Below are 25,825 nucleotides of genomic sequence, written 5' to 3'. Positions count from 1 at the left end.
TAACCACATCCAACAATATCCTACAGTCAATTACATAGTTGATACAGTATTAGCTAATCTGCTAGTGTATCTATATTTATAGCAAAATAGGAATAGGAAAAACATACAAAACAGGAAGATCAGTATATGAATATGAAGAATATGAGAATATGTAGCTGCTTGCATTGCACTTGATATAACACTTTTGAATGTTCAAACAGAACCAGGGCATACACATGCCGCTCACGTGATGCAACCAGTATATTGCGGTGTGTGAGTCCTTATCTTTGCAAGTGGAACAATAATGATGATAAGTCAGAGGTCTTCTCTGTGTTTCTTCCTTTGTTCTCTTGATACAGATAAGATTGCCATCCCTGATTTTGGCACAGGTGCCATGGAGAACTGGGGCCTAATCACCTACAGGGAAACCAACCTGCTCTATGACGAGGACCAGTCGTCCTCCTACAACAAGCAGCGTGTGGCCAGTGTCATCGCTCATGAGCTGGTTCATCAGGTGAGGCACTCAGGGGTGCAGTCGTAATATGGGCGAAGGCCAAACGACCGCGCACGCGCATACATGTTCCCTCGGTTGCGCACAGAACAGATGATACACCTTGTCTCATCCTTCCAGTCGAGAGATCAAGCAACCCCCCACCTACAGGGCTTGTATTTGGTTGTCGGTATCCTATTATTATGCAAAGTCTAGGTGATAAGTGCCGGCGACGAGTCATTTTTGTGTCGTCGCGCCGGCACTTACCACCTAGACTTTGCATAATAATAGGATGCGCGCACTTCGGCCTCAGTGACGAAGCCCAAACGTCGTTTGACCGCGTATGCCTAGCACTGCACCCCTGGAGGCACTGGACTGTCTGGTTCGCCAGGTGAGGCACTGGACTGTCTGGTTCACCAGGTGAGGCACTGGACTGTCTGGCCAACCTAATGGATCGCTACACTTACTTTCAACATATACCCCTTTTCTTTATCACCCCGGCATCATACATACGATTCTCGCGACATTGGCTCAGGAGGTAGAACGGTCATCTGGTAATCACAAGGTTCCCGTCAGCGCATTGAAGCGTCTGAGCAGGGTGGCACCTTGCATGGTTTTGTATGTGGGCGAGGCATAGGCTACGTTGTAAATAGCTTTGGATTTAAAAAAACGTTATATAAACGCGGTCCATTTCTCACCAAACTTTCTGCCAATCACGAATTGAGCAAGTCGTGTTTTTCTGAGCTATCCAGTTGGCTGAAGCCCAGTCACAGTTCAATCTGATGAGGCAGAGCAGCACAACAGCATGTGTCATTTCATGGTAATTTCTGAGAAATAAACACCAATATTATTAGGTTGCCTTTGAGGACATTATTTGACGTTAAGCAGATCTTCCATCAGTATGATGCTATGGTAGAAATGAGGGTCTAGGTAAAAATAAAAACGTAATCCGAATGATCCTTTTCATTTTAGGACTGTTTTAAGGCAGTTTATGGCATGGCGGGATCGTCACGGATATGCCAAGGGTTCAAAGAGTGAATCATCCATGAAAAGCCATGAGGAAGAAGTTACTCTACTGTAGCGCCATGACGCAGTGAACAGGAACAAAACACCTCTATCTTTATCTCACCCCGTGCAAAGCCTTGGCAGGTCTGTCATTGACCGTGAGATTGGCCACAGACTCAGTAAAGGTCAATGTTGAGTCATGTAAAAATGCATCATGTGTTATTCTTTAAGCCTTTAACGATCTCTCTCTCTGAGATGATACACTAGTTTTACTGTGAAGAGAGATACGGGCTGTGAGGTCCATAAAGTAGTCTATAAAGTAGAAAGAGCTGCAAAATGATTTCCTCAGCCGAGAGGAAGAGGAGACCATAAACATGTGTTCTTCCCATTAGCAAGAATGAAAACAACTTTACTGGTTGTTTATAATTTGCACTTTGTATGTTAATATGTATGACCTGTTTTTCCTGGTGACACGGACATGAAACCACAACAAATCTTGAATATGATAAAGATTTAATAAAGAAGAAATAAAGATTCAGTGCAATTGAAATCTGTTTTTTACGAGTTATGAAAGCCATTTGTTGCTATGTTGTTATGTTGTAACGCCCTTTGATCACTATATTCCCCTGGGTATCAACACAATCAGATCATTTCAGATATCCAATCTGCTTCCCTGAAAACGTTGCATAATCTATAGTAGCATAGTCAGTCTGTCAGTTGTTAGTCCTTGCCCCACAATGGTGGAATGAACTACCCACCCCAGTTAGGACAGCCGAAACACGTCCAATCTTTCGCCGGCGACTAAAGACGCACTTCTTCAACCATTATCTGAATTAAAATAAATTAAAAAAATTAAAATCTAACCCTAACTAACCGTACTGTCATGCACTTGTCCTAATAAACTAACCTACACTGTAGCACTCAACACTTTGATGAACATTGTTGCTCAGCTGATAGAGTTGTGCGACTTGTGCCCTTCCCGATGGCTTGTCGTACAGAACTTGTAAGTCGCTTTGGATAAAAGCGTCAGCTAAATGACTAAATGTAAATGTTAGTAGTTGTAAAGGACATCCGCTAGCTAGTTATCACTAGTCCACTAGTTTGCTACAATTTAGTTAATTTTAGTGGTTAAAAAACTTCCACATCCACTGTGACAATTTATTTATCATCTGCTAGCACAGGTTAGCCAATGTTAGTCCCATAGCAACCAATCACACTTGTCACATGAATTAGTTTACATTTGAAAGCCTAATGTATTATAATACTAACTGGACATCTCCTTTCAATTAACAGAGTGCCATGCCCCCTCAACATACTGAGAGTTGGCTGTGCACAGAGAGGCTGCACTAAAACAGTTATAATTAGAAATGCGCGCTCAGTAGAGCACAAATCTCCACCAGGCGGCAGCATCTCCATGCAGAAGTGTGTAAACAGGAAGTGACAGATGTTATTCTATTTTGAAAAACCCTGACTGGAAGTCTTGTGCTCCCATAGTCGAGCAGACTGTACGCGGACTGGACTCTTTGAGCTTTCATAGTCGAGCGGACCTCCGCGGACCAATTTCCTACATGTCACGCGCCAGTTTACACAATTGTCCCCACGCTGTTCAACTTCTGTCATGTCGTTGTCATCCGATGTCAAAATAAAGAGTATGTTATCTCCGTTTCCAATATTTCGATAATAAAACGGGCAGTTTTACGCACTTGAATAACAGGTATATAGGCTTGAGGTGGACAGCGCGTGGTGCTGAAATGACAAACACACATTGCATGAAATAAAAGCACCAGTTTTATTTCAAAATATTGGAAACGGAGATAACATTCTATGTTATCTCCGTTTCCAATATTTCGAAATAAAACTGGCAATTTTACACACTTCATTTAGAAAAGCTATTCAAACATCTCTCTTGGCACGGAGCGAGTGGTCAGAGTAAAATGCAGATCGGCGTCACATTAAATGCAGTTCGATGTCAAGCGTTTTGTGTGACACCAAGTCAGCGGCGCGGACGTCCGCGCGTCAGAAAATAGGAGCTTCGCACTTGGACTCTGCTGTGGGTCTGCTGTCCGCTGAGATCAAAGCTCAAAGAGTCCGCGCGGACCTCCGCGGAGTCTGCTCTGTGTACAGTCTGCTCGACTATGGGAGGGCCTTTGCCACTAGGTGGCACTCAGGTTCTAAGCACGAAGCAGAGCTGGGGTAAACAGGAAACAAAGAGGCACAGCCAGAATCATTCTTACTGACATTAACATTCCATGACATTAACAGTATGGATGTTCCTTTTCCAGTGGTTTGGGAACATCGTGACCATGGATTGGTGGGATGACCTGTGGCTTAACGAGGGCTTTGCCAGTTTCTTTGAGTACATTGGTGTGGAGAAAGCTGAGCCCACATGGGGAATGGTAAGCTCTATTGCACTGCTTCTCAACGTGGGGTCTAGAAAAATGGGAAATAGTTTAATGTCACTGTTTTATTGTCTAGAAATCGGCCTAATGAGAGAATATATAAGAATGACACTGATTATAGGTTTCACACTCTGTCTCCCCACCTACTATGAACACATGGCGATTCAGAGTTGAGGACCTAAAGGGATATTTCACTTTATTAGAACTTTCAGTCTTTTGATGTGTCGTTTAAATTGTATTTCCTTTGAAATCGAAAAGCAGATCTGGTTAATTTGTTGTAAGTTTGAGTGTGCTTTGTATCTTTGCTTCGCATGGAATGTTTGGAGAGTGGTTACCAGATTCAAGTAACCATTCTGTGAGAAGTTTACAGTTGGTCAAACTACACTTGATATTTATGCATGGTCCTCAAAATGAATGGAAGTGAATAGCTTACTTGTAGATGATTTTAGATAAGGTAAGTGGGAGAAGATGTTCGTATTCAGACCTTTGCTAAGCAGGTTTGTATCTCTAAAGTCGTGGCGCACCAGAAATATTTAAATAGCTCGTCTTCTATCACCTGCCTACTGGTTGCTAGGTTTATGGCGGCCTGGCCAGTGGATTTCTTTCCTACATTTAGATTCTGAACGACATGAATGAAGCACCAAATGATTCAATAATAGCACCAAACAAGACAATATGGAAAATGGCGACAAGAGGCACTGAACTTATTCTACCTTTTCTCAGGAGCCTGTATCACACATTTAAAAATGTTGAAAGTTGAAAGCATAAGTTGGACCATTTTGGCAGTCTAGTAGTCACTCATTTGTGTAGACTTGAGTAACATTCACTGTAGGCACTGAGGCGCACTAAATAAATCAACATCTCATTGAAATATCTTTGCGGTTTTTGCCATCTTTCTGCCAAATTCTTTCCTATTTTTGGGTCTAAGCTAAGCTGTGAATCACATTAGGCCTGTGATTAAGAAATGCATCGTAATGTAACTCCATAAGGCGAATAATCAATTTTGTGCAGCACTGTTGCCCGTCCACATTAACCATTTCACCGGGAAATGTGGGATTTCCACTCAGATGTCCTGTGTGGTCGGGTAATAAGCCCAATAACCCGTTAATAGGCACATTCACCACGGAGCTGGTATACACACTTCCAGGGAAATATTTATACTGGAAAATCACCATAGAGCTGGTGAATTTGGAAATCTGCGTTTTCCTACATTTACCATAACATTTATATTTCATATACATACAATTGAGGATGATGAGATGAAATTTGTGTCTGAATCTTCTTCTTTGCCTTTGGTACTTAACAGCGTGACATAATGATCATCAGTGATGTTCTTCCTGTCATGGTGGATGATGCTCTTCTTTCCTCCCATCCAATCATCGTGGACGTGTCCAGCCCGGCTGAGATCACCTCTGTGTTTGATGCAATCTCATATAGCAAGGTAATAAAGATGACCTTCATCCTCATGGACATAACCTATTAGGGCTGCTCGATTATGGCAAAGATCATAATCCCAGAAGTCTATAGACATGTTGTATTTCCTGTGAACACAAGCAAGCACAATGTGGAAGTAGTATGGCTAGAATAGCACACCATCTGGAGCGTTAAAGGAGACTAAATGGAAATTATACAGGTCAGCTCAGACCTTGCATTGTGATTGTGATTGCGACAGCTCTCCCCCAAGTGCCTTATAACTGTCACAAAAACTCAACTCTGTGAACAAATTAGTTTGAAAGAAAATGTGGTAATACCTTTGAATTGCATGCATACATATCAGAGGCCGGAGACTTGAGTTGCAAATCTGAGGACTTGCTTGACTCACGTCAATAAAATACTTGACTTTAGATTCAGATTCAGCTTTATTGTTGCATCTTCGTCATATTTACATACAAAAAAGAGCAAAATTCTTGGGTATTTCCCCCTCGACCTACAGCATGGCAATAAAATACACAATAGAACAATACAATATACAAATATACACAATATAAACCAGCAGTGATGGTCAGATCACTGGGCATGATGGAGTTGGTGGGGGTGCGGGTTAGTTCTGGAGGGTTGTGGTTGGTGGACTCAAACCGGGCATAGAAATTATTTAGCTCATCTGGCAGGGAGGCTGAGACATTGGCTGCACAGCTAGGCCTAGCCTTGAAGTCAGATATGGTATGGATGCCCTGCCATACTCTGCGTGAATCATTCCCACTGAGCTGGTTCTCTATCTTCTCCTTGTACTCCCTCTTGTCTGATTTAATGGCCCTGTGGAGATTGTAATGTGCCTCTTTATCCTCCTCATCACCAGAAGCAAAGGCTCTGTCCCGAGCAGTGAGGGCTGTTCTTACAGTTTTATTGATCCATGGTTTTTCGTTTTGGAAAGACTTTGATTGTTTTTGTTGGGACGGTATCCTCTATGCTCTTTCATACGAATGACATGACTACATCTGAATATTCATGAATGTCATCCGATGTCCCAGTCTATGTTGTAAAAACAATTCTGCAACTCAGCCTCTGATTGGTCAGACCAGCAGTGGATTTTCCTCACTGTGGGTGCTGCCTGTTTTAGCCTCTGTTAATGGCAGGAGGGTGGACGGAGGAGGGGCTTGTAGGCATTGTGGAAGCAGGAGTAGCAGTGGTCAAGCGTGTTGTTGCCTTGCGTGTTCATGTTGATGTGTTGAAAGTACTTTTTTCAGTGACATCTGGTTAAAATCACAGAGGATGGTGACTTTGACTTGGTATTCATGACTTGAGACTTGACTTTGACTCGAGGCAGATAATAATAATAATAATAATAATAATAATAATAATAATAATAATAATAATAATAATAATAATAATAATAATAATAATAATAATAATAATAATAATAACTTTATTTGTATAGCACTTTTCATACAGAGGTTGTAGTTCAAAGTGCTTCACAACAGTAAAAAAAAAAATACAGGCATGAGCGAGCATAGCAAGGTATGGTAAATCACAGTGTTTCACATTAGGATCTAGCATCCTAATAGGCTCTCTATTCAGTAATACAAATTAAAATAGTCTAAAAATTATAAAATAGAACGGACATACAACAACAGTAAAAAATACAGGCATAAGCAAGCATAATTTTTTTTAATGTAAATAGCAAGGTTACAGTAAAAAGTGTGATAAGATTGTTCAATCAGATGAAAATGGCCCAGTTAGGAGAATCAACCTTGGCTAGGCGGTGAGGTTCACGATGTACCTAACTGGAATGGTAAACAACTTTGCTAGATTTAGGTCAAAAGTCATCTTCTCCTCACAGCAGAGCATCACTCCAACATCATAGAACCGACATATGAATTTCATTGGAAGTGTATGAAAGTAGGTACAGTTTGATTCAGTAATACAAATAATAAAAATAGTTTAAAATGATTCAGTTTAAAAATAGTCATCAGTAAGAAGTAAAAAGTGTGTTAACCGACACATGAATTTGAAGGCAGTGTATAAAAGTAGGCAGGGTAATAATAGTGCAGGTAAGTACAATTTGTGTCAGGATATCCCTGATGTTTCTATAATAATATTTCCCCTTGCCACTAGGTGGTAGCAGATATCTATCTTCAGATATTTGCCTGCATTACCTCACAGTGAAATGCCTGAGCAAAGAGATAGGGTTTAAGCTGTATTTTAAAGATGTCTAGCGAGTTGGCTTCTCTGATGTTTTGGGGTAGTTTGTTCCACAGTTTTGGGGCATAGTTGATAAAGTCTGCATTACCGATCCTCTTTTGACTGTTTCTGGGAGCCTCTAGTAGTCCAGCAGCTGATGATCGCAGTGTTCTTGCTGGTGTGTAATTTATTAGAGTGTTGGCGATGTAGCTAGGTCCCTGTCCATTTAGAGCTTTGTATGTAAGGAGAAGGACCTTAAAGTCAATTCTAAATGTTACAGGAAGCCAGTGTAAAGCAGCTAAGACTGGACTAATGTGCTCTCTCCTTTTGGTTCTAGTTAGCAGTCGGGCTGCAGAGTTTTGAATTAGCTGAAGCCTCTCTGTGGTTTTCTTAGGGAGACCTGTGAAAAGTGCATTACAGTAGTCTAACCGGCTTGATATGAATGCATGAATTAGCTTCTCAGCATCGTTCTGATTAATAAATGGTCGTACTTTTGCTATATTTCTGAGATGGAAGAACGATGTTTTCGTCACTTTGCTAATATGAGAATTGAATTTCAGTTCTGAATCTATGATAACCCCGAGACTAGTGACCTCAGATTTGATCCAAGGGGTTAGTCCTCCCAGGTTCTTTATTAATGTTTCTTTTTTAGTTTTGGGGCCGATAATTAGAATTTCAGTTTTGTTTTTGTTTAGTTTCAGGAAGTTCTTACTCATCCATTTATTTATTGCCAGTAGGCAGTCTGTAATGGAGCTAATCGCTGTATCATTTGGTTCAGCAGATATGTACAGTTGTGTATCATCCGCATAGCTATGGAAATCTACATTATGTTCTCTGATGATATCACCTAGCGGTAACATGTAAAGGGAGAAGAGTAAAGGACCTAAGCAACTCCCTTGTGCAACTCCATAGTTGTTGTCGTATATATCAGACATGTGATCTCCTAGTTTAACATAGAATTTCCTCCCTCTGATGTATGTTTTAAACCAGCCTAGCACATGTTCTGAGAAACCGACATGGTTTTCAAGACGATCGATTAGAATATCGTGATCGATTGTATCAAATGCTGCACTGAGATCTAGTAGGATAAGGATGGAGATCTTATTCTCGTCAGAGTTTAGCCTGAGGTCACTGATTATTTTGGTGAGGGCAGTTTCAGTGCTATGATATTTTCTGAATCCTGACTGAAATGATGAAAAGATGTTGTTTTCTTCAAGAAAGGAATTTATTTGAACTGAAACTATCTTTTCAAGTACTTTACTAATGAATGGTAGGTTGGATATTGGACGATAATTTGCCATTTCATTACTATCCAAGTTAGGTTTTTTTTAGTAATGGCTTTACAACTGCTGTTTTAAAGGCATCTGGGAAAATACCAGTTCTAAGGGAAGTGTTTATGATATCTAGCACAGGGCTTGAAACACTATTAAACACCCGTTTGAAGAAAGCTGTAGGTATAGGGTCAATGTCTGAGGTGGAGGAGTTACATTCTGAGACAGTTTTGCAGAGTACATCTAATGTGATGCATGTGAATCTTCTCATGGTTACATTGCACGGTTTGCTGCAATCAGCTTTATTTCCATCATGAGTAATGCTGGCCCTGATCAAGGTTATTTTGTTGTTAAAGAATAGTGCAAGTTCTTCACACTTAACCGTTGATGACTGAGGAGGTGTAGGGGCAGTGTTGAGTAGTACATTAATAGTGGGAAAAAGGATTCTGGAGTTTCCAGCATTTTCTGTAATGATTTTAGAGAAGTAGTCTTTCCTTGCTAAGCGGATGGTTTTATTATAAGCAGTTAAAGCATCTTTGTATATATCACAGCATATGGTGGTTTTTGTTTTTCTCCATATCTTTTATGCTTAGCCCAGTTGTTGTTCTAACTAAGTCTAATGTATTCCCAAGTCTGTGAGTTGCATTTGTTACATGCTGTGTTAGGTCAAAGCTATCCAGTAGATGTTTTAGTTCTATAGTTATGGAGTCTGTTTTCTTATTAAAATGGATGTTCAAGTCTCCATTTAGGATCACCTTATCATATCCGGTAACACATAGTGAGATCAGTTCAGAGAGTGTCTAGGCGGGCGGTATATTTTGTGACGATAATCGTTGATTCTGTTTTGAGCTCAATGGCAAGATATTCCATCGACATGAACTCGCCTAGTTCTGTGATTCTAAACAAGAGTTTTGAGGAGAAAATGGCTGCAACTCCTCCCCCCCTTCTATTTTTTCTGGGTATTTGAAGAAAATTATAGTCTGGTGGACAAGCTTCTATCATTATTGATGTAGCTGTGTCATTATTTAGCCATGTCTCTACTAGGCAGATGCAATCTAAGTTATTTTCTTTAATCAGATCATTTACTAAAAATGTTTTATTATTCAGTGATCTGACATTTAGGAGGGCTAATTTTATTTGTTGGACTTCTTTAGAGGAGGTCTGCTTTGACTCAAAAGGACTTGGCAGTTTTTATTAAGCCGAATAGCATATTTACCTTTTTGTAGATATTGAGTATGAACCGTTACCGTTTTGAAACATGATTGGGTGACCTTTTAGTGCAGCACGCGCAACCCAGGCTTTTAAACAAACTGTTCAAGGCGGGAATGTGGCGCCATTAGTCTGCTGATTCCTGCCCCAGTAGCCTGCCTTTGCAGTTGGCTTTGCAGTCGGCTTTGCAGTCGGCTTTGTGAGCCTTTGAAGATGATGGCACAAAGGGAGAGTTCAAATAAGCCTACAGTGTACGAAGGAGTGGAGATTAAAAGCAGTGTTTTATTGCCACCAAACGAATTAGAGAGAGAGAAGAAAAAGACCTGCACAACAAACCTATTTCAGAACCATGGACAGTATTGTAGCACTCTGTTTAGAGGCTGCTGTCCATACTGCATTCTTCTTTCATTCAAACAAAAAGCTTCTGGTAATTTTCTGAGGTTAATCATTGTCAAAAAGAAATGATTAGAAAAAGATGATAACCAATGGGTTCCAAGATTGAGCAACACAAGTGTTAGCATATTTCAGGTGCTCATCTTTTGTGGCTAGTTGTGTGTGCATGTCCAATATTGTGAATACTTTTTGCCATTCAGAAACAATATTGCCAACACACGTAAAATATAGTCCAATTCATCAATTTCTGCAGAGATCCTAGTCAAACAAGTCTATTGATACACCATTTGTTACACAGAAGCACAAAATAGTCCTAATTCTTGCCAATGAACGTGACCTGTTGAATGAAGAAATATGGTTCTCATGGTAAAATACTGAGTGACTCATTGGGAATAAGCCCATATCAGTGGTCTCTTGTAGCTTACGGACTACTACAACTTGGTAAACAAATCCACCCTGCTGGCTACCCTGCTCAACGTTCTGACGATGAAATATGCTAACACTTGTGTTGCTCAATCTTGGAACCCATTGGTTATCATCTTTTTCTAATAATTTCTTTTTGACAATGATTAACCTCAGAAAATTACCAGAAGATTTTTGTTTGAATGAAAGAAGAATGCAGTATGGACAGCAGCCTCTAAACAGAGTGCTACAATACTGTCCGTGGTGCTGAAATAGGTTTGTTGTGCAGGGCTTTTGTTTTTCTCTCTTTTTGCTTTGGTCCCAGGGTCATGACACATTTGATACCCATGGAGCACAAACAACTTTGGAGATCCAGGGTAGGTATCTCCAGGGCACATCAGATGCAAGGCCTCACAGCCCCGTAGGCTAGTGACAAAGAGCCCCCCCCCCCCCGCCCCCAGCCAAAATTGTTGTTTATAAAGTCGCTTGCAATTACTCTGGTGGTGTGTTGCCTCTTACCCCAAAAAGCATTCCTAATGATGTAATGAGGATGAAGTATGGGAAACAGATGATTCTCTCCTTGCCTCTGTGCTAACGGCTCTCCCCAGGGTTATCAAGCTTCATGCATGACAGCTCGACTTGAATATAAAATTCCTACTGTACCAACCCATTGCCTCTGTAACAGACTCAGAAGTATCTCACAAGTGGCGAGGGGGATCTGAAAATTAAGTAGGTTAAGTGTTTGGGGGATTTTATTTGGAAGTTGCTCTGCCTTACGCTAGGCTTGTTTCCACCGGGGACATTCAGTCAGAGTACAAACATCTCCACATAACAGCCATCTCTATGCCTGAACGTCTTCTGCTTCTAGAGCTGTTGGCTAGTAGACTACAGAAGTAGACTACAATTTTATTTCCCCCCTTTACACCACACTGTGGTAAGAATGACTTTTCCACCAGGATACTCTCTAAGTTTAAGACCCGGGTTGTGCAGCCTTCCATGGGTCTGAAATGTCAGGCCAGGTACCAGCGAAAATACTACAATACGATACAAATCAGTGCAATGCAATACACACTAGAATGAAAATTCCATTTCAACTTGTTTCAGGGGGCCTCCATTCTAAGGATGCTGGAAGACTGGATGGGTCAGATCAAGTTCAGAGACGGCTGTCGAGTAAGTCGAAGACCACCAGAGAACGTTCTGATCCAGCTTTATTAACTCATCATTTTACTTTGCCTACATACTCACACACGCTACAAACTGTTACTGTTTACAAACTATACTATACTATACTATACTATACTAAACTATAATTTCTACCGATCAAGTCTGTGCTAACCTTGGTATCTACAACAGTTATTCGTATATATATATGAATATGGTATCGTTCAGCATTCTGAGGTTCCAGATTATGATTAATGGAACCCTGCATTTATTTTATCCTCTCAACAGAAATACTTGCAAGACTACCACTTTAAGAACGCCAAAACAGCCAACTTCTGGGCATCTCTTGCTGATGTATGTTTGAACTTCTTTTTATTTTGTATTGTCAACTTGTCACAAGTAAACACTTCCTCCTCATGCTTTTGCCTATGAGTTTGATACGAACAGTTCACGGTCTGTATTGTATGCAACAGGTGAGTGGGTTTCCCATCGCAGAGGTAATGGACACATGGACCAAACAAATGGGCTACCCACTGCTGAGTCTGTCCGTCACAGACACTAGGGCTGAACTGGTCCAGAGGCGCTTCCTGCTGGATCCCAATGCAAATGCCACCCAGCCTCCTTCTCCACTTGGGTGAGACTCCACACATCTCTCTCAAAGCCCACGCTTTACTGGTTGACTTCCCAGAGCAGTCTGACCAACCACGTAAATATGGTGTCCGGCGCTCAGGTTGATATCAATACTTTGATGTCCCACTTGTAACTGTCAACATCTGATCAGTTTGAAAACCAGTGCATATGCCGCATGTTACACTATAGCAGGGGTGTCCAACCTTTTTTGAACCAAGATCTACTTTTTTATTTACCACCTAGCCCGAGAGCTACCAGCCAAAATTGTATATTGTAAGCCGTCATTTGAGGCTTTATAAAAGCAGCATAATGAACACAAATCTGTCAGTGCCGAGTCTGACCTCATCTTAAATAACAAACAGCATTGCTTGTTGTAGTTAACAAGGAGAGGAAGAGTTGATTTAGAAAAAAAAAAAAAAAAAAAATGTTTTTTTTTATAATCGAATTTTATTAATCAAGATCTACTTGAAATCAGCCCGCGATCTACCTGTCGATCGCGATCGACTGGTTGGGCCCCACTGCACTATAGGATAGGCATGACGTCAATACAGGAAGATGACATATGTATCCACATGGTCCATTCCTCTGTATTTATCCTCTGTTATACAGTAGTGTAACTGAGGGGTACAATTCCCTGACTGTATTGTTAGATATGATACTTACTACCACTACCTCTTGTACTTTAGACTCTGGCCACCCAGTACTAGGCATAAATAATTATGGTAAACACTCCCACGTAGATGAAACGATCCAACACAAATGTACCAAGTCGAAAGTCTGCGTTTAATAATAATTAATACATAGCAAAAGGTATGTAGAGCAATCACTTAATTACATTTATGATTTGAAATAGGATGCACTTTTATGGCAAATGAGTATTTGTTGGTATATCAATAGAGAACGTCCAATCTCTGGTGGCGCAGGCGGTAAATATACAACCTGGAATATTTAAGGAATAATAGCAATGATACTTTAATGATTATAGAACTGGATACACTAGGGGGGAATTCCGGTCGCTTGTAAGACAACTGGAGAAGGGGGGGGGGGGGGGGTAGAGTCTGGCTGTATCCGTCTGGCCGAGGGTATCCTGGGAGAACCCACGGTTGTGCGGCTCGGTGCCTCAGCGATCCTCGATCCACAGATGAAAGCAGTTGGACTCTCTGTGGGCCGGCTTCCTCCGGTCCACGATGGAGAGACGTGAAGCGACCTCGTCGTGTAGAGCGTCTCCTCACCTGTCGTCCTCTCCGGGGGGGGGGGTTCCAACACACGGCAGTGTTGGTCTTTATCCATAGAATAATCACTGTATACAAAGCATAATCCGTGCCTGGGAAGGCGGGCTGTCGTCGGTAGAATAATCCGGTATGCAGGTCCACTCGCTCGTCGGCTCTGGGGCTCCTCGGGTGCAGCCTCACATGGGGTCGGCCACCCTGGATAAGCAGCCAGTTCTACCCGAAACGATGGGGGTACTGACTACGATAGTATTCTCACCGCACGAAGCACTACATATGAATAGACTATTATTAGCTTAATAGACTACGTCCAACTCGACGATATAGTGCCAAATATGACTATTCAAATATTAATATACACGATGTCTCAATACCGATGGTAGGCCGAACTTGGCCTTACTCCCACACGTGGCGTCGCGGGGAGGCTTTACGTCCGTCACTCTATTGGAGGGTAAGAAACTGGACTAAAAAAGGAAGTCCTACTTTAGTAGCGCAGTATATATACGCACTATGAACAAATAGTACCATTAGTGGTGCGGTAGCCAGATTCCTACGCGGAACTAGGACTTGTTCGTACATGTTGAGCGGTACGTTTGAACTGGGTCTGGGGGGTATGGCAGCCTGGCACCAAGGTCTCGACCAATAGTAGAATGGAGACTATTATGGGATGTTCAGTAGGCTAGAATGGATATTCAATGCATATTGTACAAGGAATATACAAGGGATATCAGGGAATATTAGAGAATATACAAATACAATTAAATATATATATATAAATAAATATATATATTCGGTTTAATCTGGCCCTTCACAACAGCCACCCCCTGATTGGTCCCAGACCTAATCAGTTAAGCAGAGACAGATTAATCGCGTTGTCTATTTACACATAAGGGTTTGCTGTAGGGGTCAGTCAACTTCACAAAGTCATAGGGTTATAGGGTCATGGTCATCATCGATTGTGTCTGGGAGTCGGGGCAGTTCTATGAGCCTCGCCACGGGACGGGTGTAAGTGCGACCCTGGACAAGCACTTCAGCTGCTCGGACCTTGCCGTCGGCACCGGTGATCACTTTGCTTACGCGGCCGGCCGGCCACATAGCTCTGGGCAGTGATTGATCAATAATCATGACGACTGTTCCTTCTGTCAAATTGTCTCTCTCCTTTACCCACTTCTGGCGGGTCTGTAGAGACGGTAGGTAGTGCAGTAGGAATGTCCTTTGTTGTGCACTCTCTATGGTAGTGCAATCATCTATGTTGGGGTCTGCGGAGATAACAGTGCTCAATCCACAGAACATAGGTTTCTTATTCTCAGCCTCCTCTTGACTGGCTTCCCTCGGGATAGGCGTGGGCCAATCTCCTTCCGGGAGCTTTAGGAATGCTGGGCCGTCACTGTAGACATTGCGACGGGTGAGGTCATCTAGGGGCATTCCCCGGGTGATGACGTCAGCTGGGTTCTGTTTTGTATCAACGTAGCGCCACTCTGTTTCTCCGGTTAACTCTTCGGTTAAGTCTTGAATCTCGGTGACTCTGACTCCCACGAAGACTTTGTACTTGCATGAGTCCGATTTGATCCAGGCGAGTACTGTCGTGGAATCTGACCACAGGATTGTTCTAGACACCGGTATGGTGAGCTCACGTTGGATGAGCGTGGCTAGGTGCGCTCCGGCTAGGGCTGCGCAGAGCTCTAGACGTGGGATAGATTGTTGCTTGCGTGGGGCTATTCTCGAGCGGGCGAGGACAAATGCTGTGTAGATCTCTCCCCCCTCTTCTTGGGCCCGCAAGTAGGCTACTGATCCGTATGCGACCTCTGAGGCGTCACTGAAGACGTGTAAGTCCATTTTACATGTCTCTGGCCTCACCGTGGGTGGGAAGTAGCTTCGGCGCATGTTAACGCCTGGGAGTGAGTGGAGCTCCATCTCCCACTCTCTCCAGGTGGATGCAAGGTGTGCGGGAATGGGGTCGTCCCAGCCCTGGTCCTTGTCCCACAATGCTCGTACAATCATTTTTGCCCTGGTGGTGTACGGTAGAATACATCCTAGCGGGTCATATTGTCGGGCGAGTGTTGTGTACACACTCCGTCTGGTGGTCGGCGCCGCCGCCGGCCTTCCCTGCTCCGTAGTCAGGGGCTTGTGTCTGTAGTGAAGCGAATCTGTTTTGAATCGCCACACCAATCCCAGGGTCATCTCCTGGGCTTCTCCCGGGATTGTAGCCATCCAGGTCTCGCTGCTGGCTGCCTTGTCCTCGGAGGAGAGGCTGCGCAGTACTTGCGGATCGCTGCTGGCCCACTGCCTGAGATCAAAGCCGCCTTTGATCAATGAGGCGCGGAGTTTAATCAGGAGAGCCTCGGCTTCTTCCTGGGTTGAAAGGCTTTGTAGACAGTTGTCTACGTAGAAGCTGTTCTTTACGCTGTGTCGGACCTCTTCGTCCGCTGCTGGGTCCTCTGCTACATGTTTCTGTAGTGCAAATGTAGCACAGCAGGGGCTGCACGTCGTTCCGAAGGGGAGGACTTCCCATTGGTAGATGGCTGGGTGCTCATCTCCTGGCTTCTCTCTCCATAGGAACCGTAACAGGGGCTTGTCCTCCTCTACTAATCTCACCTGCAGGAACATTCCTTTAATGTCCCCGCTGATGGCCACCTTTTCCTGGCGGAAGCGGAGTAGAACGCCGAGTAGGGAGGGGCCGAGTGTGGGACCGGGCAGTAACTCTTTATTCAGATTTTGGGATCCGATCTGGTAGCTGCAGTTAAATACTATGCGGTCTTTACCGTTGTGATGGACCTTGTGGTGAGGCACGTACCACGATTCAGTGGTCTGGTCAGCCTCTTTAATGTCCATCTTTGTGACGTGTCCCGCTGTGATGAGCTTCTCAATCTCAGCGCGGTATACACTCTCTTGGGCGGGGTTCTTGGCTAAGCGCCGCTCCGTGTTCAGCAGGTACCGTTCTGTGGCGTCTGTCTTGGCGTGGAAAGTAGGCATTCCTTCTCGCCGCAGGAGTGGCGTGGCGTATCTCAACACGCCGTTGACCGGGACTCTCTTGGTCCCTGTCTCGAGGAGGTGAATGGCGTAAATGTCATCTTTAGAGCGAATGTCTTTCTTTCCGTTCTTAAAGGGCATTTGTTCCAAGGTCCATAGCCGCTCTACGTGTTGCAGGAGTGCGGTTTCTCCCTCTGTGACTCGGGAGTGGAGACATCTAGTGGCTGTACTTCGGTTGAGAGATTTGGCGAGCGGGCCTTGGAGAGTCCATCCCAAACGGGTCTCGACTGCTGCAGGACAGCCTCGGGGTCCGGTATGAACCCGGTCTATCGGGACAATGAGGTCTGCATGGTCGGAGCCTATCAACAGGGTCGGCATAGCATTGTCTATGAGCGGGATCGGTAACTTGCGCAGATGTGCATATTTCTCCATCAGCTTGGCGACGGGGTATGTGTACCGCGACAGTCCTATTTCTTGGCTGGTGAAAGCGTCTGTAATCTGGTACCGTCGCTCAGGCTGGCCGCTTGCTGCGATAGAGAATGAGACATTCTCGCCCTTTATCGTCTTCAAATCTCGTCTTATTGTCCGAATTGTCATTTGGGTTTCGCTTCCCCGCAGCCCTAGCTGGGCCGCAGCGGAGGCGAGCAGAAGGGTCTTCTCTGACCCGTCATCGAGGACGGCGTAAGTGTCCAGGACTTTATTCTGGTAGCTTAGTGTCACACGCACTACTTTTAGGAGTACTCGGGCTCCACTGCTGCTGGCGGGATCGATGTACATGACGCTCGCTTTGCTGCTGGATGGTGCGGGTGAAGGGCGCCGTCTGTTACTGTCGTGAAGTATGTCCAGATGGGCTCCATCGCACTTGGTGCACCTTTTCTTTAAGCGGCATTCGGCTGCCATGTGTGAGCGCGCACAGCGAAAACAGCGCTTGTTGGACTTTATCCATTGACTTGCTTCCTCCGCGTTCAGCTTGGGGAAGGAGTCACATTGCGCTAGCCAGTGTTCTTTCTCACAGTAGGGGCACACTATCTTCCACTTCTCCGTTCTGGAGGGGGTACTGTGGCTCCTGCTGCTCGGTACTGACTCCGATTGGTGCATCACAGTCACCGATCTTCTTCCATCATTTAGTCGTCTGGTTCCTTCTCTGGAGCCAGGGGTGCTCCGTCCGAATGTATCTAGCCGTAGGCTGCTGACTTCTCTCGCCAGGAAGTCTGCTAGATCGAGGAGGTTCGGTTCGGGGCCATTCGGGTCTCGGTGGTCTCTCTGCCGCCTAAAACGCTCCTGTCGAGCGGGCGGCAGCTTCTCCAAGATCCTTTCCACATTTGAGTTGGCGTAAAGTTCATGCCTCCCCTTCTCTCTCTGCGCTCCCAACATCCCTACCAGGGACTGCACTCTGATGGACAGGTCGTCCAGTGCTCGATTGTCTATTGCTGGGGGTAAGCGGTCGATGTGTCGGATCTCCTGGATCACGTAATCCCATATGCGCCCATACCTCTGGTCCAATGCTACCAGCGCTGCTGTGTATGGGGTGGTGGAAGTCGCGTAGGCGAGCGCTATATTATGTGCGCGGGGTACCTTTAAGTGCTTCAGTAGGATGGCGTATTTATGGCGTTCATCCAATACATCCACCAACATGGCCTCCAGACACATGCGGAGTTCTGTATACTGGGCCCGGTTCTCTTGGGTGAAGTCGGGTACCATAGGCGTGCCAATGTATGACGCTGACTGTGGATACATCGGCGAGCGTTGGGGGAGAGGCCTCCTAGGCGAGTCTCCTCCCGCTCCTTGGTATGGGCTGGTACCGGCAGTGTACCATGGCCCGCTTGTCCAGGTGCTGTTCCTCGGTGCGGGTCATGCGTCGTGCTCACCCGTGTATAGAGTCGGGGGTCTGTAGCGCAGCTCCGCGGGAGTATAGCCTGGGCTGTACCGGACCTCCTGGTCCGGTAGAGTACTGTGCTGTCGTCGGGCGCGGTTCTCCTCCTCTTCCTCTTCGTCTTCAGTTAGGTCATCCAGTGCTTGTAGTCTCTGGTTTAGCCTCTCCACAGGATATGCTGCTCCTTCCCGGTTGCTAGGTCTCGCTTGGACCGGTGGGGGGAGGTGGTCTGTGGGGGGTATAGACCTCGTCTGTTGGTCAAGTTCAGGGTTGTTTACTCGGCTAGGGGATGCCGCCCTGGAGGTGTGTCTAGACGAGTTCCTGGAGCCTCTGGCGGAGGGAGAGGGTGTTGTCCGTCTGATCAGCTGTTCTATTAGTTGCGCTTGCTGTCTGTCGCGCTCTGTGTCCCGTAGAGCACCAGCAGCTGCTCGCTGGCTGTCTGCTCGGTCTCGGGCCACATTCTCTTCCATCTGAATGCGTCTTATTTCTAGACGTATATGCTCTTCTTCGCTCCGCTGCTGGATCTGCAGTCGGTCGCGTTCAGCAGCGGCGTTCAGGCTGATGAGGAAGGCCTGCTGTAGGGTCCTCTCTGCCTCGCTGGGAGAAGGCGGTTGTATAGGGGAGCCTTCCCTCGGGGTACTCCTTGCGGAGCCTTGGAGCTCTATCTCCACGGTGCTCTCCCCGTCTTCTTCCGTGCCGAGTTCTCTCTCGGTAGCGTTGTATTCCTCCCGGGACTCATCGGGGACTACTTCTTCAGTACTGGCGGGGTGTGAAGTCATGTCTGGTTCCCACTGGTCCCCACCGTGAGCTTGGTCAGTTACATTAGAACCCGTAGGGGCCTCTATGGTCGGGGTAGTCTGGGCGTTGGGGTTAGACATACTTTTACTTTCTAGTTTTACCGCGTTTACTGTTAGTAGAAGACTAGGTTGTTGACTGACAGCGTAAGCCTCTAAGTACTGAGGGAGCCGTCGTTCGCGCTGCGGGCGTTGGTTAGGAGGATCGTTTCGTGGAGTGTTCATCATAGGCCATTTCAATATTAATAACACTATATTAATATTACACTAATTACCATCCGGCTCGAAGGACCAATTGTAACTGAGGGGTACAATTCCCTGACTGTATTGTTAGATATGATACTTACTACCACTACCTCTTGTACTTTAGACTCTGGCCACCCAGTACTAGGCATAAATAATTATGGTAAACACTCCCACGTAGATGAAACGATCCAACACAAATGTACCAAGTCGAAAGTCTGCGTTTAATAATAATTAATACATAGCAAAAGGTATGTAGAGCAATCACTTAATTACATTTATGATTTGAAATAGGATGCACTTTTATGGCAAATGAGTATTCGTTGGTATATCAATAGAGAACGTCCAATCTCTGGTGGCGCAGGCGGTAAATATACAACCTGGAATATTTAAGGAATAATAGCAATGATACTTTAATGATTATAGAACTGGATACACTAGGGGGGAATTCCGGTCGCTTGTAAGACAACTGGAGAAGGGGGGGGGGGGGTAGAGTCTGGCTGTATCCGTCTGGCCGAGGGTATCCTGGGAGAACCCACGGTTGTGCGGCTCGGTGCCTCAGCGATCCTCGATCCACAGATGAAAGCAGTTGGACTCTCTGTGGGCCGGCTTCCTCCGGTCCACGATGGAGAGACGTGAAGCGACCTCGTCGTGTAGAGCGTCTCCTCACCTGTCGTCCTCTCCGGGGGGGGGGGTTTCCAACACACGGCAGTGTTGGTCTTTATCCATAGAATAATCACTGTATACAAAGCATAATCCGTGCCTGGGAAGGCGGGCTGTCGTCGGTAGAATAATCCGGTATGCAGGTCCACTCGCTCGTCGGCTCTGGGGCTCCTCGGGTGCAGCCTCACATGGGGTCGGCCACCCTGGATAAGCAGCCAGTTCTACCCGAAACGATGGGGGTACTGACTACGATAGTATTCTCACCGCACGAAGCACTACATATGAATAGACTATTATTAGCTTAATAGACTACGTCCAACTCGACGATATAGTGCCAAATATGACTATTCAAATATTAATATACACGATGTCTCAATACCGATGGTAGGCCGAACTTGGCCTTACTCCCACACGTGGCGTCGCGGGGAGGCTTTACGTCCGTCACTCTATTGGAGGGTAAGAAACTGGACTAAAAAAGGAAGTCCTACTTTAGTAGCGCAGTATATATACGCACTATGAACAAATAGTACCATTAGTGGTGCGGTAGCCAGATTCCTACGCGGAACTAGGACTTGTTCGTACATGTTGAGCGGTACGTTTGAACTGGGTCTGGGGGGTATGGCAGCCTGGCACCAAGGTCTCGACCAATAGTAGAATGGAGACTATTATGGGATGTTCAGTAGGCTAGAATGGATATTCAATGCATATTGTACAAGGAATATACAAGGGATATCAGGGAATATTAGAGAATATACAAATACAATTAAATATATATATATAAATAAATATATATATTCGGTTTAATCTGGCCCTTCACAACAAGTAGTATGTGCCTGACATGGATGTATAAAGGGGAGGTACCCCAGTTGAATAGGGAAAGAAATTATCTGAATGGAACTTTACACATTAGAATTGGATACAAAATAATAATATTTTTTATTATGGCTTTTATATATTTTGTTATTAACATACCGCTGCTGTCGGGACAAAACCTCATAACTCCAAAAACCCAACTTTTCAGCAGATGAAAAAAACTAACACAGATTTGAGCGTGAATAGAGTTAGGAGGTTTAGACAGATGATCGGTTTAATGCTTTCCCATTGTTTAAACTTTGTAAAACCCACACACACATATGGAGGATGATCTATGGAGTTGATTTATATAATAAAAAATAAATAAAAAAATGGAGTTATGAGGTTTTGTCCCGACAGCAGCGATACTCAAATAAGCGAATTAGATCTAATCTTCGTGTTACTTAGAACGCTTTGTTTCTCAGTCAATACATTTTCCGTTTTCAATGTAATAACTAACTAAATAAATGGCAATCTATATATATTTTTTTTACACAATGTTTAGGCCAAATCTGTAAATTACCAGCTACAGTATCTTTGTTAAGAAGCACCATGTCAAAATTAGGGTGAATAACAATTGTTTTGCGTAAATATATCATTCTGATAAAATGGCTGAAAAGGTTTTTTTCAGTAGCTTGGTGTACATGATGCAGCTCATACAAAAACGCTCAAATGTAATGTAATATTTGTAGTTGCTTTTGACGATTGCTTCAATATGTTTTAAGTACAGGTAAAATAGGATATCTCAACGTTTTTGTATCCAGCCAAAATAATAATTTTCAACTGGGGTGCCTTGGCTTTAAAGGAAAATGGCTGTCCATCTTAAAAGAGATCCTAAATGGTGGTGTTATTTAATGGACTTGGATGGATTGCAACAGTAGTTGTGTTTTGTATTACAGCTACAAGTGGACTGTCCCTGTGAAACTGCATACTGTGAATACTGACAAAAACCAGTCAGTTATGTTCAACAAGACCAGCTCAGGTATTGTTCTCAAGTTAAAATAACATTTCATGTATTAATTAAAGAGGACATATTATGGGAAATGGGTTTTGCCTAGTCTAGTGTATGGATTTGGCATTCTGAAATGTTATTGGGGGAAAATGAAATAGCTATACGGTTGTTAAGTCTGACACCATATCATTCATGTCCGGGGCCAAACGCTCCGCTTCAGACAGCGGGAGATACTAGGAACACATACCCCAAACTGTTTTTTTATGACTCAGATCTACTAAAACAACAAGAGACACAGCACTGAGGCACGTTGAAAAGACGAGAGCCTCAGCCAACGCAGGAAGCTTGGCCCGGGAAACGGTTTAATCGAAGGTCGATACGTCACTTAACAACCCCATTCCTTGCCATTTGGCCGGGGCTATCAGATTAACAAGATGTTCAGAATTGCTTCTCCTAAATGCTGTCACAATGGGAAAGCAAGCAATAATTTAGCTTTAAAGGGATAGTTCAGATTTTTGGAACCATAACTGGGGAGTTCATTTTGTGATGTGAATAGCGAGTGTGGCGTTTCCAGTAACCAGCTAGCGTTACTCAGTTGATTTTGAGTTTTGAGTCAGTGTTTTGATTTCGAATTGTGGACTGCCTAACGTAAATGCTAGCGTGTTCTATTGGAAACAACGTGTGTATGCTAAAGGCACATCAATCTCAATGAAAACCACAAATTGTAAGAAAGCACTTGTGACTCACATCCTGAAAAGGCCACAAGAGATGATATAACACTACATGCCATGCCATACTAAGAAATTATAAAATTCAATATGATAGTTCATTACAGATATGGATCCATACAAGTATGCAAAAGATAAGTAGGTAAAGAAGCAAATAGGAGTAAGAGCAAGATAACAAATGACATACAGTACAGTGTTATCTTATATACTTTAGAGACAGTTGATGTAAAGTATTAATTTGGGAACACGTATACATTTAACTTGGTCTATCCATGACATTTAAGATAATCAGATACCAGATGTCTCATACACTAACATCCTTTGGTATGTAGACTTTTTGACCTCTTGTGTGCGAAGATGTTCACTATTGTATATTACAGGATATATTCATAAATACACTAGATGCATAAAAGAGACATAAAGATACCGTAATATAGAAATGATTATTGAAATTATATAGATATGATATTGTCAGATGTGTAGAATTCACATACTCACTCCAGCTCCAGCTAGTTAGCCAATAGCCACAAAGCAATGCAAAGTCAATGGGGTCACACTCCTGTCTGTACAAACTGACTGAGGCTCACTGAAAGTTACTCTACAGTGCACACAAAGTACGTTTCAGCGACCCTCAGGCAGCTTGTACAGACCTCAGTGTGACCCCATTGACTCTGTTGGTTTGTGGCTAACTATCCAGAGCTAGTATGAGGAACAGCATGAATTGTGCTGAGAAAGGACTCTTCCAAACAACAGTATTGCTACGGTACTGCAAGTAAGAAATAGGGCTAGGGTTCCAAAAATCTGAACTATCCCTTTATTCAATTAGCTGTGTTTTTGGAACCAGGAACACTGTTTACCTAAAATATTTTTTCTCTTGAGTGTGGGGTAACCAAGCAGGGAAATAAATAATGAATGTGTTGTATATTGCTGTGTGTGCTTCAATACAAGGGAAGAAAGAGGTGCTGGAAAACAAATATCTAAAATTAGATTTAGATATAGTTTCTTTTCTCAAAAAAAGAGAAAGAAGAAATACAAACTTTTCAAAACATTGCTTACAAATACAATACAATGAGTAACAAATATCCTAGCCAATTTAAAGTAAAAAATAAAGTCATATACAATTGTTGAAAAAATACATAATATGTCCATACAATGAAAATACCTTTCACCTTCAAACCTTTTCAAACAGGTAATCGAACAAGTAGCCTTATCACTTAGGTATCTGTAATATGATGATTGTGTCTTATTAACTGTAACAGATTACGGTCACCACCAGTCTACTTTCCAATTCAAGGGACTGTAAAGTTATAATTGGCTTGTAAAAATGCAAACAATCTTTAGTTAACCTTGGAAACATTCAACAGTCATCTACTTTCTTCATGCTACAGGGTTTCCAGAATGTATCTGAATCAGCTTGATAAGATAAGATAAGATATTGCTTTATTGATCCCCTTCGGGGAAATTCAGGATATTGGCCTAAACAGCTTCATCGTTTTATTACATTATAGGGAGATGAAGTTGATGTTGTTGCCACTGGTGGGTTGATTCTTGCTTATTCTTTTTTTTTGATCCACTTTTTCTCCCATTTTCTATATTTTCTTCCATCCCAATTTCGTATCATCCAATTCAACCCTCCCCTGTCACGAACGCTGTTTCTTGCCTCCCACAAGCCGGCTGCAATGTGGACTAAGTCATACATAGCACAAGTCCCCTCCGGTACTTGAGGTAACAGCAGTCGCATCTTTTCACCTGCGCAGCTCGATCTCTCAGTGTCGAGGAGTAACGCGTGGGAGGCTCACGCTGCCCCCGACACTCCACAACGCCCGATCCCCACCCATCAGTTTCCCACCCCCCCTAATACGGCCAATGTGTATTAGTATGAACGACCAGCTAAACTGAAAGCAATGTGGAGCGCTGGGCTCGAACAGGCGAGCCCAGTGTCTCCGCATTCGTGGCGAGCGCCTTGCTCACTACGCCACGTAGCCGCCCTGATTCTTGCTTATTCTATAACATGAAAGATTAACTTGACTTGATATACTGTAAGCAAACGGTTCTGTGCAGTTCTGATACAGGATATGTTCATATTTAACCCTCCACTTGATTGCAGTGGGGTTCATCTGGTAGAAGTTAAGATAATTAAATAGCTGAAATCTATCGGGGAACGTACCTTTTCAGCACTGGGTCCACGACTGTGGAATCAGCTGCCAGAAACAATTATTAGGGCTTCAGACTCCATTACTGTAAATCAAAACTGTAGACACATCTCTTCCACAGTGCTTTTCCTTAGGGTCCTGGAGTGTTTTACTCATTTGCTTTCCTATACCATTCTATTGTTTTAATTGATCCGCTTTTTTATATTTTAATTTATCCGCTTTTTTATATTTTATTATGATACTTTTATTTTGTATGCCATGTTAAAGCACCTGTTAAGCTGTAGGGGGACCCTGCTGTCACTCATCATGAATAGATAAATACAGTCCATATTAACCTGTTCCACCCGTGGAATCTTTTCTGAAAATCCGCCTAAAATAAGGTAAATGGAATATTGCTCCACTTCTACAAGTTCCATTTGCATATTCTTGGTATCTAGGGACATCTATGGACCTCAGGGAATGTATTCACAGTGTCTGAAATATTGTGTCTATTACTAGGCTTGCTTAAATTGTGATGAAACAAAGGAGAATATGAATTATGATTTTTCTTTGCATCTTTGACAGTGAATAACACCATGCTAATAATGACCAATGATCAGTACCTTCTTGAGATCATGTGTACAACGAATCTAAGGAAATTAATAAAGGGAAGATGATTAAACAGAAGGTTCTGTAGATACAGTACTGAATTCTCCCATCCGGACCAATGCAATTTGAAATATTATTATAGAATATAGAATAGGAGGCTTATAAATTACCTTATTATAGCCAATTCACACATTTATATATATACATATATTATCTTTCAAAT

At 43.5% G+C, this 25,825-nt stretch overlaps 1 protein-coding gene across 1 annotated transcript in view; it reads left to right on the top strand.

The window, feature by feature from the left end:
• enpep (glutamyl aminopeptidase) overlaps positions 1–25,825 on the top strand; it is a gene marked incomplete at both ends in the record, with an annotated part of 56,947 nt that overhangs the window by 6,874 nt on the left and 24,248 nt on the right. Inside the window, 7 exons of the mRNA XM_084311218.1 lie at positions 339–493; positions 3,757–3,870; positions 5,180–5,314; positions 11,871–11,936; positions 12,216–12,281; positions 12,401–12,561; positions 22,081–22,163. Coding sequence (XP_084167344.1) covers positions 339–493; positions 3,757–3,870; positions 5,180–5,314; positions 11,871–11,936; positions 12,216–12,281; positions 12,401–12,561; positions 22,081–22,163 — 780 coding nt within the window. The remainder of the gene's footprint in view (positions 1–338; positions 494–3,756; positions 3,871–5,179; positions 5,315–11,870; positions 11,937–12,215; positions 12,282–12,400; positions 12,562–22,080; positions 22,164–25,825) is intronic.

The sequence above is a fragment of the Notolepis coatsorum genome, assembly GCF_963971535.1.
Source record: "Notolepis coatsorum genome assembly, chromosome: 3".
Classification (NCBI taxonomy): domain Eukaryota; kingdom Metazoa; phylum Chordata; class Actinopteri; order Aulopiformes; family Paralepididae; genus Notolepis; species Notolepis coatsorum.
This window is presented reverse-complemented; position numbering and strand designations above follow the sequence as displayed.